The 21020-nt window shown below is 37.1% G+C and overlaps 1 protein-coding gene across 1 annotated transcript in view; it reads left to right on the top strand.

Annotated features, from left to right (window-relative positions):
• The window catches only part of NDST3 (N-deacetylase and N-sulfotransferase 3), a 159451-nt gene that overhangs the window by 82869 nt on the left and 55562 nt on the right, over positions 1-21020 (top strand). Inside the window, exon 6 of the mRNA XM_040966689.1 lies at positions 1318-1446. Within this exon, the coding sequence (XP_040822623.1) occupies positions 1318-1446 (129 nt within the window). The remainder of the gene's footprint in view (positions 1-1317; positions 1447-21020) is intronic.

Here is a 21020-nt window from a genome sequence, read left to right as displayed (position 1 = left end):
AAAGCAAATAATGATTTTCATATACAAAAGATAAAAAGATGATCTTCTACAAAGTAACAATACTTTTAAAATTTTCTGTTCATTTGTTTATTTTGAAAGGCAAAAACAGATTGCTCTCATCTACTGGTTCACTCTTCAAAGACGTGGGTTTGGGACAAGGTGAAACCAGGAGCCAGGAAATCAATCCAAGTCTTTCAAATAGGTGACAGGGACTCATATTTCCTTGAACCATCAGCTGATGTCTCTCATTCTGCAAAACTACAGGAAAGAGGAATCTGAAGTGGAATCAGAGCTCTATTCCAGGCCATTCAATGTGTGTGTGGTCATCCTAAGCAGCATCTTAACCACTATGTCAAATACCTGCCTCATTTTTTAGCATTTTCTGTGACATTCTTTAAATGCTACTAACCAAATGGATGTCCTCTTTGGTTTGGAACTACCACGCTTTTACACTTAGATTAGGCAATTACTGCCACCTGCATTAGTCTTTTCTACTAGCACAGAAGTTGTGGTTTGTGTCTCAAACATATGCTGTAGCTTTAACTGTTGTTTCCTAAAAAGCTCATTAAATTAGTAACTGATTTCATTCTCTATTGCATTTGTAGAAGTTGGCAGAAAGTTTTATTCTGTAAACTTTTGCTTAATGGAATTTTATCGTAATTTCATCATTTTTTTAAAATCTCTTACTTCTGAAGAAGAGCTTAGAGATTGAAAATAAGTGTGTATGAGTAGGAATTGGGCAGTTGATTAGGACACTGCTTGGCAGACCGCCATCCCATCCTGGGTTGTCTAGTTTGAGTGTTTGCTGCAATCCTGCAGCAATCCACTTCTGATCAAGCTTCCTGCTCCCTGGAAGACAACAGATGTACTTAGGTTACTGACTTTCACATGAAAGACAGATTGAATTTTGGGCTCCTGACTTCAGTGTGTCAAATCCCTATTTCTTGCATTTGGGGACTGCGCCAGTGCATAAAAGGGGTGTGTGTGTGTGTGTGTGTGTGTGTGTGTGTGTGTGTGTCTATGTATATGTATGCCTATGTACTCCTTTCAAATAGTGAGAAGTTAAAATAAATATATATTTAAAATATTTCAAAGCCTGTTGTGTTTTAAAATATTTCTTCAACTTTCTTTACTACTTCTTCTATGTTGGTACAATCCTCTGTTACCTAGAGTTTGAAGAATTTTCCAGGTCATAGTTACAGTTGAGTAAAGACAACAGCTTATTCATCATTTTCATGAAGGGGAAAAAAGCAGTAAATATCCACAAATGAATTGGTTGAAATAAATTTTGTCCTTACTTGGTCATTTATCCTTCAGGTTCTTCCAAGACAGACCTGTGGGCTTTTTACTCACACAATTTTCTACAAAGAATACCCAGGAGGTCCTAAGGAGCTGGACAAGAGTATTCAAGGTGGTGAACTTTTCTTCACTGTGGTCCTCAACCCAGTAAGTACTTGCACTCATCTTCCAAATAAGTATAATAAAAATGACAGAATGGCTGAAAACTTAACAGAGAAGCATTATAACGATCTAGTTCTAAAAAAATGAAATCGGGGGGAAAAGTAACTATACAAGCAATAAATAGTGACATGAGAACTTATGGCAGAACTAGGTCGTGTTCTCACAAATACTCTGCTGCATTACAAAGTCATCAGAATTTAGAGATTCTTGCTTTTATGAAGAACAACATTTTTCACCTATAAAAACTCTGGGAACAAGTTTTATTTTACCAGTTAGCCAATATTATCTCTGTTATTTTTCTCTTCCTAGTTAAAGTAAAAGCAAAAGACTTCATATTTTGTAAGTAAAATGGAGAGGAAGTAGCCAAGCCAGCATGATTATTTTTTCTACATGCGATTGGATCTTGCCTTACTAGGTTACAGGCTGAGGCATAAAAGCCCTGTGGAAGGGGCTACTGCACTTATACCTGTGCTTGTTTAATCCATGAGTATCAGCTCCATGAGAAACATTTACACATATCTTAAGGTGAGTACTATAAAATTGTGTAGAGATATAAGAGATAACCGAAATAAGCTATATAAGGAAAAAAAATGATTTCACTTCTCTTTTGAAAATCAATAATATAAAAAAGAAAGTTAAATTTATTTAGCAGCAAATATATGAGTTTGCTCTGAGGCCATTAGTCATACTTAAGATAAAAAGAGATAATTATATCCAAATGTGGCATTACTATAAAAGTTGGGTAAGATAAAAATAAATGAAATTAAAATTTGAGCTACTTCATACTTGACCTTAATTCCACAGATATTGCAAATATAAGTGCAGGTATTTTTTGGCATCAATTTTCACTCAACAACAGTATTTATTTTTTTAGTTCTTAAAAAAATGAGATAAAATCAAGTTATCCAAACAATGAACTCAACTTTGGGCAAAACCTGTATCTATTCAAACATTGAGCTAGTATGGAACAGTGCAACATTTGGCTTCTTGGAAGTGTATCAACCTCTAGGCTTCCAAAATATAACCAGTTCTGAATTATATACCAGAAATATTCTGAGTCCCTTCACTTATCTGGATCTTTAAATAGCTTTCTTCCCTGTCAATTTAAACAGGACTACTACACAGGCCAAAATGATTAAACTAATGTCAGGTTACGAACTAAACACTTTTAAAATTCTCTGAAAATGTTAACATTTCAACAAATAACCTTTGCCCCTTTAATTTGTAACTAAAAGAAGATGGTATTTTACATTACACAACTGAAGAACCATGAACAGTCATCTAACGGATTCTTTCAAGCAATTTTTGTTTTGGTACTTAAGAAATCCCTAGTAGTATTGTTCCAGAACTTTCTAAAAAAAATGGGTTTCTTTCACTGTATAAGGAATCCAAAATTAGCTCATCCAAGCTTAATAGAGTTTATTAAGAATTTTACCCATTTAGTGTTTTAAAATATATCTCTTTTTGGGCCTGGCGCAGTGGTTAAGGTCCTCGCCTTGCACGCCCGGGATCCCATATGGGCGCCAGTTCTATCCCTGCAGCCCCGATTCCCTTCCAGCTCCCTGCCTGTGGCCCGGGAAAGCAGTCGAGGATGGCCCAAAGCTTTGGGACCCTGCACCCGCATGGGAGACCCAGAAGAGGTATAGCATCGGCCGTTGTGCTCACTTGGGGAGTGAATCATCAGACGGAAGACCTTCCTCTCTGTCTCTCCTCTCTGTATATCCTCCTTTCCAATAAAAAAAAAATAATAAAAATAAATCTTTAAAAAAAATAAAATATATCTCGTTTTTTCCCAAATAAAAATATTTTCTTTTAAAAAACCTTAGACTAAGGTTGTATAATTTGGAGCAATAATTTGAATACATTTAGTAAGTAACACTTTCAAACTTAAGAAATATATTAAAATAAAAATATTTTTAAACGAGGTTTAGAATCAATTTTCAGGCTTTTGTCAATTTTTAAAATTTCTCTAAATGAAGAGATTCTTTTAAATAAAAGAAGGAAAATGCCTCACAAAGTAGTTTTTCCTTGAATCAGAAAACTTCAGAAGACAGTAGTATTCAAATACTTGAGTTAAAAATAAATGGCAAAAGATTATCAATGCTGTAAGTTCAAAGAATCCAAAACCAGCTACTTCTGATACATCAGTTCCAACTTTTAGGAGCAATTCTTGACAGGAGACATGTGACTGAAGAATTCACATTTAGACATAATCCCAGTTTAGTCAAAAGGAAGATTGTTATCATTAGTTTATTCTCAGTTTAAGATGCTATATTTAGTTATTTTACTTGAAAGAATGACAGAGAGGCAGGGAGACACAGAGACATTTTCCATCAGTTGGTTCACTATACAAATGTCCAAATGGTTAGAAAAGCCACAGTTGGGCTGGTCTGAACCTGGGAGCCAGGATCTTCTTCCAGGTCTCCCACATGGGTGTAGGAACCCAAGGACTTGGGCCATCCTCCAATGCCTTTGCTGGCCATTAGCAGGGAGCTGGATTATAAGTGGAGCAGCTGGGATACAAGCTGGTGCCCAAATGGGATGCTGGTAATATCTAACATGCAGAATAGAGAGATGAGTGATAGTCCCATGAAATCTCCATTTCAATACCAAGTGCAGGGGCATTGTTTGAGTCAACGCTAAGAAATGTTCAGGTACAAGGAGGCATGCTAGCCATTTCAAAACTGACACTATTAAGTTAGAATGACCCTCTAAAATACTAGAATCAAGTCCACATTCATTGTGGAAAAGATTTTAACTTAACTTAAAATAAATCTGAAAGGTAGCCATGTGAAAGGCACTCCAGGCAGTATTGTTTAGAGAGAGAAAACTATGAATTGGAGAACACATGATATCTTTTCCTTAACTGGCAGTGCTGTTGCAGCCAAAATTTGGAATCACTGTAGTTTAGGCTGTGGAGGTATATATGTTTACAGTACACTCCTTGTAGTATATTTTTTAATGGAACAGTCAGCCACACCATAGTACCTAGGGCCACAGGCGTAGCAGAGTTATGTCACTTACATGGCTGTCTACAGTAATAAAGTTTAACAAAAATTCACAAAAAGAAGTGCAATTATCTATGAATGTTAAGTGTGATTGTTTATAACAAAAAGTTACACACGTTTTGGAAATTAGGTAACTAAATACAGTTGAATTCATTTGAGCTAAAAATAGTATAAACAAGACTTTAATTAATGAGTTTTTAGAACTTTTTCCCATACATCAGCATGATACTTAGGAGTCATAATAACTGCGGTAAAATGCCTCTCAGAGTCAAACTGGAATAGATTACATTAAAAATAAAGGCTCTTTAAATGGAATAGCTGTCTGGCCTGAAATGTTGTACCATTACCAGTGTATTTTTTACCGTTAAAGAAATGTCAGTCAAGTGAATTTACTACAAATAAAGAGTTACAAAGACAAACACTACCACTGACTAAGGCAAGGAAAACATTGGTTATCTCTTAATGAGTATTCCCAATGTTACAGACCTAGATATCTCCGCTTTGTGTTGTATGCAGGTGTATTGACTAACAGACTCCGAGGTTCAAGTTCAGTTGGGAGGTGGACCCATTTGACTGTCTAATCTTTTGATCATTAGGCAGTTAATCCTAATTCTATTTCTAATTCTGAATTCAATAAGCAACTTCCTAATTAAGGTTTGATTTCTTATATAGTTTGTACATAGAACATGTTGATAACAAGAACTTATACTCACTGGGACAGTAATTTGCAAAATAATTTATATTATTTCCTTTAATTAGTGAAAACTTCCCAAGTAATGTGATGCCCACACCAGGAAAGATCTATGTAATAACATGATTCTAGCATTTCACATTTTCTCTTTGACTTACAACTCCCCATTTTAAATTAATAAATGGCATGCCAGTTTTATGTGATGGTTTCATGAGCTTTACTAATTTGATATTGGCCCTGAGAAATGGACTCTCTCAGTGTGTTATCAGGCATTGGAGCCCAACAGGCTGAAGAACAAACACTCAGTTTTGTTTTGTTTTGTTTTGTTTTTTGTTCTTTTTTTCAACTGGTTCTGGATGATAATGAGCGTTGCCTTGTACTTACACCAATAGAGGGACTAGGACAATGGCCAAACAGGCTAATCCTCTGCATGTGGCACCAGCATCCCATTTGGGCACCAGCTTGTATCCCAGCTTCTCCACTTATAATCCAGCTCCCTGCTAATGGCCAGCAAAGGCATTGGAGGATGGCCCAAGTCCTTGGGTTCCTACACCCATGTGGGAGACCTGGAAGAAGATCCTGGCTCCCAGGTTCAGACCAGCCCAACTGTGGCTTTTCTAACCATTTGGACATTTGTATAGTGAACCAACTGATGGAAAATGTCTCTGTGTCTCCCTGCCTCTCTGTCATTCTTTCAAGTAAAATAACTAAATATAGCATCTTAAACTGAGAATAAACCAGAATGGATCACAAATAAAATAAAACAATAAAATCCACACAAGATCACCTTCATAAAAACAAAAATTAAACCACACTAAAAGTTTTACTTACAATATGTATTATGTATTTTTGCTGATAAAATTTGTCAAAAATAAACACCTTTGTTCTTTTTTTTACGTTTTACTATTATTATTATTATCATTTTATGATACAGTTCCATATTCCCTTATCCACTAATTCCTCTATATCGTTACTAACATATACTTCTTCATACACAGTCATATGTCCATCATTTCGGGCATGGACAATGGCAGAGTCCAGAATCCTATTGTCAAGATATAGTCAACAGTTCCATTTTAAGTCCATCTTTGTCTGGAAGCAGAAATGCATACTACACTGCATCCTCGCATCTGGATGTTAGTCTCCTTTTCACAGCTACGGTACATCCCCTTAAATGAAAAGTCATAATACAAAATCAACAATAGAAAGAAAAATAGAAATTTAGAATGCCATGAAATTAAATGACATGTTACTAGATATGACAGTCTCCATTACACAGCTACTATACATCCCCTTAAATGAAAAGCCACAAAACAAAATCAACATCAGGGAGAAAAAAGAAATTAACAACACCAAGAAGTTAAATAACATGCTATTCAATGACTAATGTATAGCTGAAGAAATGAAAATCAAGAACCTTCTTGAAGAAAATGATGCCACTGCATGATCTAAAAATCACTGAATGATTTAATCAGAAGAAAGTATTTTAAAGAGATGAAACCAACAGAAAACAACAAAACCCATTGTGATATAGTTTCCGCTGATTTTTGTTGGTGTAGTGTGTCTCCTCCAGGCAATAAACAGATGGGTTTTGTTTGTTAATCCAGTCTACTAATCTATGACATTTGATTGAGCTTAAGCCATTTACATTCAGAGTTTAACATGTATGTATGGTACTTTGGTCCTGTCATTTTAGGTATGGGTTGTTCATTGGTTTAGTCTTCTGTTGTCATTTTACTGGGATGTTCTTCCCATTTGCCTTTGGTTTTGGTAGATGCTATTCCTCTTCTCTGTCAAGAGAACATCTTGAAGTATCATTTATAGGGCAGGTTTGAAAGAGGCAAATTCTTTTAGCTTTTCTTTACTGTGGAAGAATTTTATTTCATTTTCAAAGACAAAAGAAAACTTTGCTGGATAGGTTATCCTAGGCCGACATTTTTTTTTCTTTTAGAATCTGGAATATGTTGCTCCATTCTCTTCTTGCCTGTAGAGTTTCCTGTGAGAGATCTGCTGTGAGTTTAATTGGCATTCCTTTATATGTCAGTTGATTTTTTTCACTTGCACATTTCAGGATCTTTTCCTTAGGTTCAATTGAAGAGAGCTTGATAATCATATGTCTTGGTGAAGATCGCTTTTAATCAAGCCTGTTGGGAGTTCTGTGCCCCTCCTGGATCTTGTTTCCTAATTCTTTCTCCAGATTAGGGAAATTTTCCTTTATTATTTCATTAAATACATTTGCAAACTCAGCTTCTCTTTCTGCACTTTCTGGGACTCCCATAACCTTTATATTTGGCCTCTTAATCATGTCTTTCAATTCTTGAATACTTTTTTTGGCCAGACCCAGCTCTGCTTCCAGCTTTTTGTTTGCTTCCCCCTGATGACAGGAAATATCTTCCAAATCTGAGATTCTTCTGCTTGCTTCATTCTATTTTGGAGACTCTCCACTGTACTTTTAATTTGCTCTACTGTGTTCTTCATTTCTTATATACCAGCCTTGATTTGCTTTCTTGCTTCCTTAAATTCTTTGAACTCTTGTGTTTCTCATTTTTATCAGAAGCTTTAAAATGAGTCTTGTGGATTCTGTATCCCCCATTTTCTCAATGTCTTCAGTTAAGTCTGAGGTTGGCATGGGGTTTTGCTCCTTTGCAGGGGAGTTTTCAGTAGTATTCATTGTGCCTTTGTCTCTTCTTTTGCTCTTCATCATTGTACTTCTGGGTTAGCAGAGTCTTCTCCTTGGGGCAGGTTTCTAAGCTGTATCACCCACAGGTCTACAATGCGATTGTACTTATTGCAATTAGTACACAACTTTTTGCTTGCAGCCACTTGTGCCACAACCTCCAGTGAGTTCCAGGTCTGGGTTCTTATGTCAGATTTCCACCATGGTCTCCATAGTCCCAGCTCCTAGCTCACAACTCTCTACCTCCTGTGATATTGTGCTGAGGCTGCACCCTTGTCTCTGCAACCTTTCTCCCACTTCCAGTTGGAGCAGGTCCCAGGATTAGAGTCACCAGGTGTCCTATACAATTAGGTTGTTGGTGGTAATGATCTATTCGGAACCTGTTGGATGTTAGGTCTGGGTACCACACAGATCTATTTTGACCCATATGATGCCACAGTCAGTATTATTTTCCTGTGGGACCAGTGCAATCCACGGAACTCAGTGAGTTCTCATGAGCTCAACACATGCACAGTTCACTGTTGTCCCCTGCAGTCCTAAAGCTATTGCCACAGTGTGCAAAATGGCACCTGAGGTACCACTACTTCAGCTCTTGATCTGCTGACCGTCAGATCTGAGGACTACACAGACCTGCCTTGGGTGGAACCTGTGGAATGCCACGTTGCTGCAGCTCACTGAGTCAGAAATGAATTCACTCCCTGCTCAGTGCATGTGCAGTCCTTTCCCTTTCCCTTGCCTCCTTATGCAAAATGGCGCCCAATTCAGCTCTAGGGGGCTGACTGGGCCATGAATTCCACCCTGTTCTCACACTACCCGTCTAGAATCTGCCACTCTGTCTCTGCTCCTGGTCAAATCAAACGGACCAGCAGGACAGACAGTTTTTTGTCTGGGTTCACCTCCCAAGCTCCCAGTGAAAGCCCCTTCCCACCTGGTTGCTGGTGGAATTCCGGCTGCTGGTGGAGTTCAGATCGCTGTTCATTGAATGCCACTGAAATATCAGTCACTGCAACACCACACCGTTGTATCCACAGCTTTTCTGTTTCTGTCAGTCTCCAAGTACCCCTCTTCTGTTGTTCTATCCTTTCCTATTTCCTGAAATATGTCCTCTCTGCTTCATCCTGATTAAATGTTTTTCCGTCCGTTTAAATATGTCCTTACCCTATTCCACCATCTTGATTCTCCAACACCTTTTATTCTAATGAGAAGTTTTTATGTCTTTATTTTCTGATTTACTAATTCCTAAAAGCATTTTAAGAACTGAATAATCTTTGTTGGAAATGAAATTAACTGTAACAAATGTATTGCATGTACTATACTGTCTTTCAAACAATAAATAAGACCTTTAAAACATAGCAGCAGTAACATCTTTGGAGAGTAAAGTGAGATTTTTGAACATGCCTAATAATAATAAGTATCACCTAAGTGCTTGACAGAAGAAGCCAAACTTAATGCATCACAGTCTCCAAGGGATGTTTGGGGATCTGCATACTTATTATGTGCATACTTGTGCTGTGAGCTCTCCTTTTAAAATGTTATTTTTAAAGATTTATTTATTTAGAAAGTCAGAGTTACAGAGTGAGGGAAAGACAGAAAGACCCTGTATCTGCTGGTTCACTTCCAGATGGCTGCAATGGCAAGGTTTGGGCCAGGTCAAACCCAGAAGTAGGAGATTCTTCTGGTCTCTCACAAGGGTTAGCAGGGATCAAAGCACTTGAGCCATCTTGCATGCTTAGTCCAGGCCATAAACAGAGAGTTGGATCAGAAGTGAAACAGCTAGGAACCCTGTTCTCATAAGGAATGCCAGCATTGCTGACATCTGGTTTACCAACTAGACCACAAATGTCCACTCACAAATTTTATTTTTTAATGGACATGTACATATTGCACATATTTATGGGGCATCATGTTTCAGTATTTGTATACATCGTGTAAATGTTCAAATCAGAGTATATATAACTCCTAAGTCATGTATTCCTTTTTGGTGAAATATTCAAAATCCTTCTGTTTTTTAAAACAAATATAAAGATATATATCATCATTTCTATTGCACACCAGAATGTTTCTCCTAATACCAATACCAGTTAGCCTACCTTTCTCCACTTCTCCCTTATATCCCCATCTCCTGGTTAACACTCTTCTGCTCTCAATTTCTGAGACCAACTTCCTTACATTTCACAAATGAGTAAGATAAAGTGATATTTGCCTTTATATGCCTGTGTTCTTTCATTTAAAATGAGTGTACTAATTTACATTTTCACCAACAATTTGGAATGATGTGTTCTTTTTTCTCCACATTTTCTGTCAATGCTTGTTATCTCTTTTTGGTAATAAACATTCTATCTGGATGACGCTAATGTGTTATGTGATTTTAATTTGCATATCAATGATGTTTCGTGTTACTAAGCATCCTGTTCATTAGGATGTTGAACATTAATATGTCTTCTAAGAAATGCTCATTTAAATTTACTTTCTAGATTTGGTACTATTTAACTGCATTTTTTCCCTATGAGAAATGCTTTAGTTTCTTAAGCATTCTGATTATTGACCAGTTAACAGATTCTAAGTTGGCTCTTCAGGTTATACATAGTTTCTTTTTCTGAGCAGAATCTTTTTAGTTTGATGTAATCTCATATGTCTATTTTGCTTGTGTTTCCTGTGCTTTTAGAGTTTTATCCAAAAAGTCTGAGCCCATTCCAATGTCATGAAGTGCTTTCCCGATGTTTTATGTAGTAGTTTCACATCTTACACTTAGAAGTCTTTCCTCCTTTTTGAGTTTATTTTGGAACATAGTGAGAAGTGGGATCTAGTTTCATTCTGCTACATGTGAATATCCAATTTTTCCCTGAAATCATTTATGGAAGACACTCCTTTCTCCAAAGGATGTTCTGAGCATTATGTGGAAAATAAGTTAGCTGTAAATGCACAGCTTTACTTCTAGGTTCTCTGCTTTATTCCAATGGTTCATACTTGTCCTTTTTAAAAAGATTTGTTTATTTTGAAAGAGCTACAGAGAAAGGAGGATATCAGGTAATAGGGGAGCTGGGGGAGGGGAGGTAGGGAGACAGAGAGGAGGGACAATGAGAGTGAGACTCTTCCAGCTGTTGGCTTACTCTCCAGATGGCCACAATGACCATAATGGCCAGGCTAAAGCCAGCTTAAGTTTCTCATGTAGATGACTGCAGCCCTAACACATGGGTGCTCTCCTACCACCTTCCCAAGCCATTAAAGGGAACTGGATTTAAAATGGGTAAGCCAGGATACAGACCAGAGCCCAGATATGATGTCAATGTCACAAGCAATAGCATTACCCACTATGCCACAATGCTAGCCACCATGTGTGTTTGTATTTTATGTCAATACTGTGGTGTTTTTTTTTTAATTGTTGTTGTTGGTTTGTAGTTTATGGTGAAGTTAAGTAGTATAAGTTCACCTTCTTTATTTATGGTGGATAGTGCTTCCACTCAAATTTTAAGATTGTTTTGTCTAGTTCTTTAGAGAACATTAATGAAATTGATAGGGATTTTATTGAATCTGTAGATTTCTTTGGGCAGTATGGGTATTTTAACAAATTTTATTCCTATTTTATTTAATATTTAATTAAAATACAGTATTACATCCCAAGAAATACATGTAAGTGAACAGATAAACAAATTTGTTTTCTGAACACACACATAATAACACCTAAATTAAGAAAAAAGCATTGGGGATGGCATTGTGACACAGTGGATAAAGTTGCCATCTGTCACAGCAGAATTCCATATTCATACTGGTTCAACTGCCCCTTGCTCCTCTTCCAATACAGCTCCCTGCTAATGAGCCTGGGAATGCAGCAGAAGATAGTCAAAGAACTTGAACACTTGCACCCATGTGTGAGACCCAGAAGTTGTTCCTTGCTCCTGGATTCAGCATGGCTGAATTCTAGATGTTGTTACCATCTGGGGAGTAAACCAGCAGATGGACCAATCAATCAATGACCCTCTGTTTCTATAAATAAATCAATCTTAAAACAAAAAATATTAAGCTACCCTAGATGTCCTTACTCCAAGACTTGAACAAAGGATATCTTACCTTTACTCTTTTCCTCTTCAGTTTATTTCATTAGTGTTTTAAGGTTTCCTTGTAGCACTCTTAGTTCTTCAGATAAATTTATTCCTTTATTCCTTTATTTCTTTTTTGAAGCCATTAAAAATGGGATTCCTCTCTTGATTTTTTCAGCTAATTTACTATTGATTTATAAAACTATAAAAATACTGGTGAGTTTTCTATTTGGATTGTGTCTCCTGCAACTTTATCAGATTTGTTTATTCTGATCATTTTTGATGGAATATTTATGATTTTCTACTTATAAGACCACCTCATCTGCAATCAGGTATAATTTTCTTCTTTGCAATTTGCATACTCTGTATTTCCCTCTCTCACATGCTTGCTCGAGCTTGGATTTTCAACATTGTATTTAACAAAGCTGGTGAAAATGTTGTTTGCCTTGTTCCATCTAATGTTCTCTTCTAACTCACCAGCATTCTTTCTTTCAGTTAAAAAAAAAAAAAACAAAAACAAACAACCCTCTTTAGCACTTTTTGTAGGAAAGATTTAATAGTGGTAAATTCTCTCATTTTTGTTTATTATTCTTTTATCTCTAAAGATATCATTCCAGCACGTAGTAGTTTCAATCAGTGGTGTTCCTTGCTTCAACACTGATATTTATTCACACTCTTCTTGACCTATAGGTTGCTGCTGAGAAGCTTCCTGGGTGAATTGGAATATCTTTATGTGCTTTTTTATGATGCTGCTTTAAGAACACTTTTTCCTATAGCCTTTGAAAACTTCAATGGAAAATGTCTTAGAGTAGACTTGGCTGAGTTGAATATGACTGGTGGGTTTTCACTCCCTGGATATTTACATCTTTCTACGGTTGGGGAGTTTTCAGCTATTAGTCCCTTGGGTAAACTTTCTACTCCTTTGGAATTCTTAAGTTGTAATTATATCAAAATAATCTAAATATTATTTTAATGCTGTCTTGACATTCCTGTAATCTACCTTCATTCCTTTAAATTTTTGTTGCTTTTGTCTCCTCCAATTGTGCATTTGCAAATACCTATTTTAAAGCCCACTTGATTCATCTTTAATTTATCCTGCTACTAATACCATCTATCATGTTTTTATGCCATTTTGTGTAGTTTTCATATCAAGAACTTGTTTTATTAATCCAATCTCAGTGTCAATGCCTAATAGAGTACCAAACTATTTTTCTTAGTTGGCATAATTTTCATAAAACAGTTATTTCAAATTCTCTGCCCAGTAGCTCAGATACACTGACTGCCTTATGGTCAATTTCTTATTTTATTCATTAAGGGAGGTCCTGATTCCATGAAAATTCTTATGCTTGTTGTATATAACAGTGCCTTCAAACTGAAAGATTAGGTATTTATTCCAGTCCTTATAATCTGCTTTTCATTATGTCCATTCTTTCAGAAATTCTAAGCAGGTTTCTTATTTTTTTTCTTACCTGTGGCCATTGTCATAATTCAGCAATAGGTGATGCCCTAAGTTTAGACTGATCACATGTCCAGAGTTTGTGCGTTGTCACCATTTCAGTCTTAGAGGGCACCCCATTCCTATGTTTTCCTAAATCAACAAGTGATGTGTGATTCAGGATGGACTTAAGGGAGGACATAAAAAGTATAGCTCATTGCCACCAGCTTCTGCTGGTACAGATGGACAAACACCTCATCCACAGTCATTGATGCAAAGTGAGATACCACAGGACTCTACCCATCATACTGCCTCAGCATGGAAGTACAGGTCCTGAACTTCTATCTAGCAACTCATCTCCTACGTTTGCTTATTCCTGCCATGTAGACCATGATTCTGTCTTTTTGCTTGTATTGTTTGCCTGGGGAACAAATGGAGGGAGCAATCTGTGACCAATTTCACTGCACTGGATTGCACCTGAAACCTACAGCCCTCCAAGAGCAATGCAGCACAGGACAGCAGTAGGGCCCATGCTGCTGTGGTCTGCCAGCTACTGATTGTGGCTAATCAGAGATTCAAGGTATCATGTATAGGCACAGGAACAATTTAGGAACTATAAAACACTCTACCACCTAAGAAAAATAAATAAAACATCTACATTGCAGGATATAAGGACTTTGAAAGAGTTTACAGAGTATGCTACAAGAATACAGGATGCACTGCTAAATCCCAATGAAAAAAAGGTTGCCTAAGGAAAGTGATCATTACATATTCCTTTAATTTTTTCATTCATTTATTGATTTATTTTGACAGCAAGAGAAAGATATATCTTATGAGGCCGGTACCATGGCTCAACATGCTAATCCTCTATTTTCAAGTGTCACATCCCATTTGGGTACCAACTTGTGTGCCAGTTTCTCTACTTTCCTACCCAGCTTTCTACTTACGGCCTGAGAAAGCAGTGGAGGACAGCCCAAGTCCTTAGCACTCTGCACTCACATAGGAGACAGAAAAAGCTCCATTCTCCTAGCTTCAGACCAGCTCAGCTGTAGCCATTGCAGCCAGTTGGGGAGTGAACCAATGAATAGAAGACCTTTCTCTCTGGGTCTCTCCTTCTCTCTCTAAATATTCCTGACAAACAAAAATAAGTAAATCTTTAAAGAAAAAGATGTATCTGACATCTGCTGATTCACTCTCCAAATGCCTGCAATAAGCAGAGTCTGGCCTGGTTAAAGCCAGGAACCTAGAACTCAATCCAGGCCTCCCTCATGGGAGACAACAATCCAAATATTTGGGACATATTCCTCTACATCCCAGGAAATGCATTAAAAGGAAGCTAAAATAGGTGTGTAGACCTCCAAAAAGGTTAACATTCAGGGATCACAAAACATAAAAGATATTCTGAGTTCAAGGTAACATCATAATTCATCCAAATAATTACTAGTCCTGCCTTTTGACATGAACACAACAGGTATTATGAGTTTCTCTTCTACCTATCACAGAAACACACATACATACATACACACACACACACACACACAAATGATATTTCAAAAAGCTCATGAAAACAAAGAAAAGAGATAGGCATTTAGCCTAGTGGTTAAGATGTCAATAAAGATGCCTGCTTGCCATGTTGGTTACTCTTGGTTTAATATTTAACTCTGGCTCCAGACTCCAGCTTGCTGCTAATGTGCATCTTCGGAGGCAATACTATTGGATCAAGCAAGTGTGTCCCGGTAATCTGTGAGGCTGGTATTGATTCAGTTCCTGATTCCTGGGTTTTGCCATCTCAGTCTCAGCTTTTACACTTGATTCTAGCCAAAGGCCAAGAAGCAATTCAGTCCCAGCTTTTAAAGGCAGTTGGGCAATGAAAAAATGAGAGTTCTCAATCTCTTTCTCTCTTTCTCACTCACTCTTTTGCCCTCTCTGTTAAGTTTTTCAAATCAAATTATAATTTTACAGCTCATTAAAAACTAAATTTTCATGAACTTTTTATAGTCCCTTCATGCATAAAATATGTATGTGTGAATAAATAATGTATATGAATATTTAGCTACCTCAAACGTGATATTTCTTTATAGTTTCTACACTCTCATTTATATTGGACACAGTCCAACATAATTGCAACAGATGTTCTCTTTATCAGGATCCAAATTCAGTTCTAATGCTGACTATCTCGTATTCATTGTGTTTTTAGGTCAGATTTTCACATTAGGGAATCTATTCGTCCAGCTCACCTTTTTGAGTCAGCTCAAATCAGCCTTGGCCAGCTCTAAAATGGCTGTCCATGATTCATATCCCCCTCCTTCAAAACCATGACTGAGAAATGATTACCTAAGGACTACCTTTATGGCAAAGGCTTAGAAAAGCAGACAATATGGATATTATGTAGCCTGGATCCTAATCCTGGAAAGTAGTTAGTATAATGTTAAGCCAATCCAAAGATTTGGCAATAAAAGTGAACCTCTTTGAAGAGTCTAATTTTGAGACCTATAAATTCCAAATAATTATCTCACTTCTATGTGAGAATTAAGTTTTTATTACTTTATTATCTGTCTTGCTTCTATAGCCTGTGCTTTGCTTACTCTGTAACCTCAACACCAGAAATTCCTGGCATGTAGCAGGTCTTAAGTATTTTATAAAGGTTGAATGAATTAAAAAATTTAAAACTAGGGGGAGTGGCTACTTGCAAAGTAAATTATGTTCCCCCATAATAGAATAGATTCAGTCATTAAATAACACAATTTATAATAATTTTTAATAATATGGCAAAAATTCATGAAACAGTGACAAGAGTACATAACAGAATAATCATAGGTGCAGAGAAATAAAGAGTAAGGGATTTAGTGCAACATGTACATTGGTTACTCTGTGTTACATGATTAAAGACAATTTCCACTGCCACCTTCTGTTTTTCTGCCTTTTTGTAAAGTGGCTGCAATGAGCTCCAATTACTCTTATTTTTTACAAGTTTCATTATTTATTCAGAAACCACTTCAAGACCCAATCTGTTTTTCAGAGACCAAGTGAACACCCACAGAGACAAATTTCTGAGATATCAAATTATACCGCTAAACAAAACAATAGCTGTACTTCCATGCAAATAACATTCTCATTAAAAAAAGAAGAAAAAGAATACTTGAGGAATCCAGTTCCAAATGTGACTGAGCCCTGAAGACAGGAGAAGACTTATGGAGTCTACCTGGACATTCTCAGGACACGTGGAGACACAGTTCTAGCCCTGGGCAGCAGGCTTGTCTTCCCCTGCTGAAGGGGACCGGAAAATTAAAAAGAGGAGAAGGCAGCCATTAAAAACTGCCTTATGATCTTTCCAAAGTGAAAAAGGAAACATGAGGACACAAAGAAAAAGACCACAGCTGCTTTTCCACCATCTCAGAATGCTCTGGATCTCCACTGCTTGCCTCTCTGTCAGAATGTGATTTTGTATAAGTTAGTTGCTTTTATTCCCTCTTTCTGTTTACTTATTTAGAAGGCAGAGCAACAGAGAAAGGAAACTTATGGACCTTTTAACTGCTGGAGCACCTACTACTCTTTTTTTTTAAGAAATGGAAACTTTGTTTAAGATTTTATTTATTTTTCTTGTAAAGTAAGATTTACAGACAAGGAGAGACAGAAAAGAAGATCATCCATCCACTAGTTCACTCCAAAACAGCCACAATGTTGGGAATGAGCCAATCTGTAGATATGAGCCAGGAGCTTCTTCCAGGTCCCTGATGTGGATGTTGGCTTGCAAGGCTTTGGGCCATCCTCTACTGCTTTCTACACCCAGAAAACTGGATGAGAAGTAGAGCAGCTAGGACACAACCAGTACCCATACAGCTCATGCAAGGCAGGGATTCAGCCACTAGGCCATCAAGCCGGGCCATACCTGCTATTCTTACAACCAGGAATATACATGGATACACTAGGTACTGCATTAAAAATCATTAAAACATAATTATCTAATAGCAAAAGACTTAAAATGGAATTATTTTGGGCCTGGCAGCATGGCCTAGCAGCTAAAGTCCTCGCCTTGAACCCACCTGGATCCCATATGGGCGCCGGTTCTAATCCCGGCAGCTTCACTTCCTGTCCAGCTCTCTGCTTGTGGCCTGGGAAAGCACTCAAGGATGGCCCAACCTTGGGACCCTGCACCCGTGTGGGATACCTGGAGGAAGTTCCTGGATCCTGGCTTTGGATCGGCTTGTGACATCCTGGCTTCGGACTGGCATAGCATCAGCCGTTGCGCTCACTTGGGGAGTGAATCTTCGGATGGAAGATATTCCTCTCTGTCTCTCCTCCTCTCTGTATATCTGACTTTCCAATAAATAAATAAATCTTTTTTTTAATTGGAAAAAATAAGATCTTAAAAAAGAAGATCTTCCGTCCAATGATCCACTCCCCAAGTGAGCGCAATGGCCAATCCGAAGCCAGGTCCTCTTCCAGGTCTCCCACATGGGTGCAGGGTCCCAAGGCTTTGGGCTGTCCTCGACTGCTTTCCCTGGCCACAGGCAGGGAGCTGGATGGGAAGCAGGGCTGCCGGGATTAGAACCGGCGCCCATATGGGATCCCAGGCGTGCAAGGCGAGGATCTTAACCACTGCACCACCACGCCGGGCCCAAATAAATAAATAAATCTTTTTTAAAAATGGAATTATTTTGTGTTATCAATACCTCAATCCGACATATAATTAATACCCACTCAATTCCAGTTTGTTTCCTATCAGTAACTATTTTATGGTATCTAACATTGACTCATGAGTGATTATTTGCACCCACACCATTTCTACTATATGAGACTACATTCTTTTTACAGTGTCTCATTTTTGTGTTTCCCAGTGTGTTTATTTCAATATTTTGGATTCTAAAGCGGTCATGAAATGGTTAATTAAATATATAAAGACTTTTGTTTCAGAAGCAAGATTTAATTTTTCACATATCCAAATGTGCAAAACAAACCTGGCTACAACAACAAAAATAAACTATATTCTGGCAGATTCTCTGCTTGCACGTAAATGACATTCAGGATTTATAAAATTTTCAGACATCCCTTAATTTTTTATAGGATGTCACAAGCGATGATAAGTTAGCCTGACATAACTTAATGGACTATTAAAGCTCGAAAGAACTAGAATGACTAGCCAGTCAATTTTCTGGTTATAGTAAAGAAATGAGATTCCAACAATATGGCATGGCAAGTTCAAGGTGACCTCTGTAGTATTCTAACCCTTCCTGGCTCTAACCTCAGTTTTGCTTACCACAAAAACATATGCTTATATACTCCTGATAAACGTGTCCTTAATGTGTGGTACATTACCACTTAATATGACTCAATTACCTGGAAATAGGAAAATGTGTGTATGGCTTAAAATTTCAGGTCATTTTTTAGGAAACAGCAGTCCATCGCCATGTTGGGTAAAAACACTAAAAAATGTGTAGGAACATGTAATAAGCAGTTATTGCTAAGGAAACATGTCTAATGTACTCCTAAGGAACAAACACTAACAATTTGTATTATTTAAATCTGAATAAAAAATCTTGTTGTTTCTTAAAAATTGCTGAATCATAAACATGTGAAATGAAATATTTTTGGTTAAAGATTTAATTATTTTTATTGGCAAGTCAGAGATGAAAATCTTCCATCCACTGGTGTGCTCCCCAAGTAGCTGCAATGGTTGGTGCTGAACCAATCCAAAGCCAAGAGCCAGGAGCTTCTTCCGGGTCTCCCATGCAGGTGCAGGGTCCCAAGGCTTTGGGCCATTCTCTGCTGCTATCCCAAGCCACAAGCAGGGAGCTGGAGGGAAGCAGAGCAGCCAGGATATGAACCATCACACATATGGGATCCCTGGCATTCAAGGCAAAAACTTTAACCACTAGGCTACTGTACCAGGACAAAATGAAACATTTCAATGCATCCATTATTACCCATACCTTTTTACTTTTTTACTGTTGATGTTTTTTTGATGCCAAAATTTATTGTTGAAGTTCTTAAAAACCTACTGCAGTGCTATATAATTACTTTCTGCTGGAAGACTACAAACCACAGAGGAATGATTGCTTGACACAGCGGTTAGGGCACAGTTTGGAATATCCACATCTCATACGGGAATCCTGGGATCAAGTCTGACCCTGCTTCCAAGTCTAGTTTCCTGTTAGTGTGAACCCTGGCAAGCAGTATGTAATGGTAACCCAAGAACTTGGATCACTGACATACACAGAAGACCAGCACTGAGTTCCAGATCCTGGCTTCCACGTGGCTAAGCCACAGATGTTTTGAGCACTGGGTTGTGAGTCAAAAGAGGCAGAATCTTCCTTGTCTATCTTGCTACCTTTCTAAATAAATAAATAAATGTGGGGTTTTTTGTTAATATAAAATGTGGCAAAAATAATTTTTAAACTTATTAAATATTTTCACATTTAATAAAAATAGGAATATAAAAGCTAGTAAGTCATTGAAATGAATTATTACTAAAATTTTTTTTGAGAAATAGATCTCAAAGAGATGAATATTTCTACTTAGTTAATCCTTTGCTAACTTCCTATAGTCTTCAATGCGACTAAGAAATTCCTTCATTTGAAAAAAAAAAGAAAAGGGATATCTGGCTTTTCTACTCTCATGATCTTTTTCCCAGTCATTTTCTTTATGTATCTTCCACTTCACTTACACAAACAACCCAAAATTCCTTGAAAACTGACTCATCCTACCTTTAACTGAATGCCTTCTATAAAAATGAACACATACATCAAATTTTTAAGAAAGCTTGCAACCCACCAGTTTGAGTTCTTATAGTGCTCTTTGGCATTCTCCTAGTATGCGGACAGTATAACATGACTATTGTACTATCATCAATTCTTATTTTCCAGTATCATGAGTTCCTTGATAGAAAACATCACACATTCTTCTATTTTATGGTCACAATATATCACAACAGTTTTGAAACTCAATGAGGAAGGAATGAAAGTAAGGAACTTAACAGCAGTTCATAAAGCTGAAAAATATAGGCAATCTAGGAGTTGAATAAGGAGCAAAATGAAGATGAAAAGTTATATGAAGAGATAATAGCTAACAACTCATCAAAGCTGGATAAAGAAATGATAAGTTAATTTTTCATGATCAAAATTACATGACAAACATATAACACAAAAGCAAACAGAACTACAGGCCAATATCCCTGATGAACATAAATGGTAAAGCATTAGAAAGCAAAATATTGGCAAACAGAATTCAACAAATCAGTAAAAGAACATACACTGGAAATAAATAGGATTCTACCAAAGGATAAATTATACCTGGGATTAATTAAAAATGATTAGGATACAATGGTGGTTCCACATTTCAGGATCAATTATTGCGATATATCACGTTAATAGAGCAAGAATAAGAAACTTAAATTTCCCCAAAAGATGTAGGAAAGTCATTGTCAAAATTCAACATCTTTTCAGGATGAAAATATTAATATTTTTAAATTATTAATATTTTATGATACAGTTCCAAAGGCTCTGGGATTTACTTTATCCACCTCCTCTAAACCCCTCCCACATACACAGAGATTTCGCCTGTATTATTACACCTGTATAGTTCTTCATAAACAGTCATAAGTCCATAATTGCAGGCATGGACAATGCAGAGAATCCAGCATCCTATTGTCAACATGTAGTTAACAGTTTCATTAGAGTCCATCATTGATTTGGAAGTACAGATGCATACTGCA

The sequence above is a fragment of the Ochotona curzoniae genome, unplaced genomic scaffold (assembly GCF_017591425.1).
Source record: "Ochotona curzoniae isolate NIBS_2020 unplaced genomic scaffold, NIBS_Ocur_1.0 scaffold_4506, whole genome shotgun sequence".
Classification (NCBI taxonomy): domain Eukaryota; kingdom Metazoa; phylum Chordata; class Mammalia; order Lagomorpha; family Ochotonidae; genus Ochotona; species Ochotona curzoniae.
Note: the sequence above shows the minus strand (reverse complement) of the source record. Positions and strands in the feature narration are given on the sequence as shown.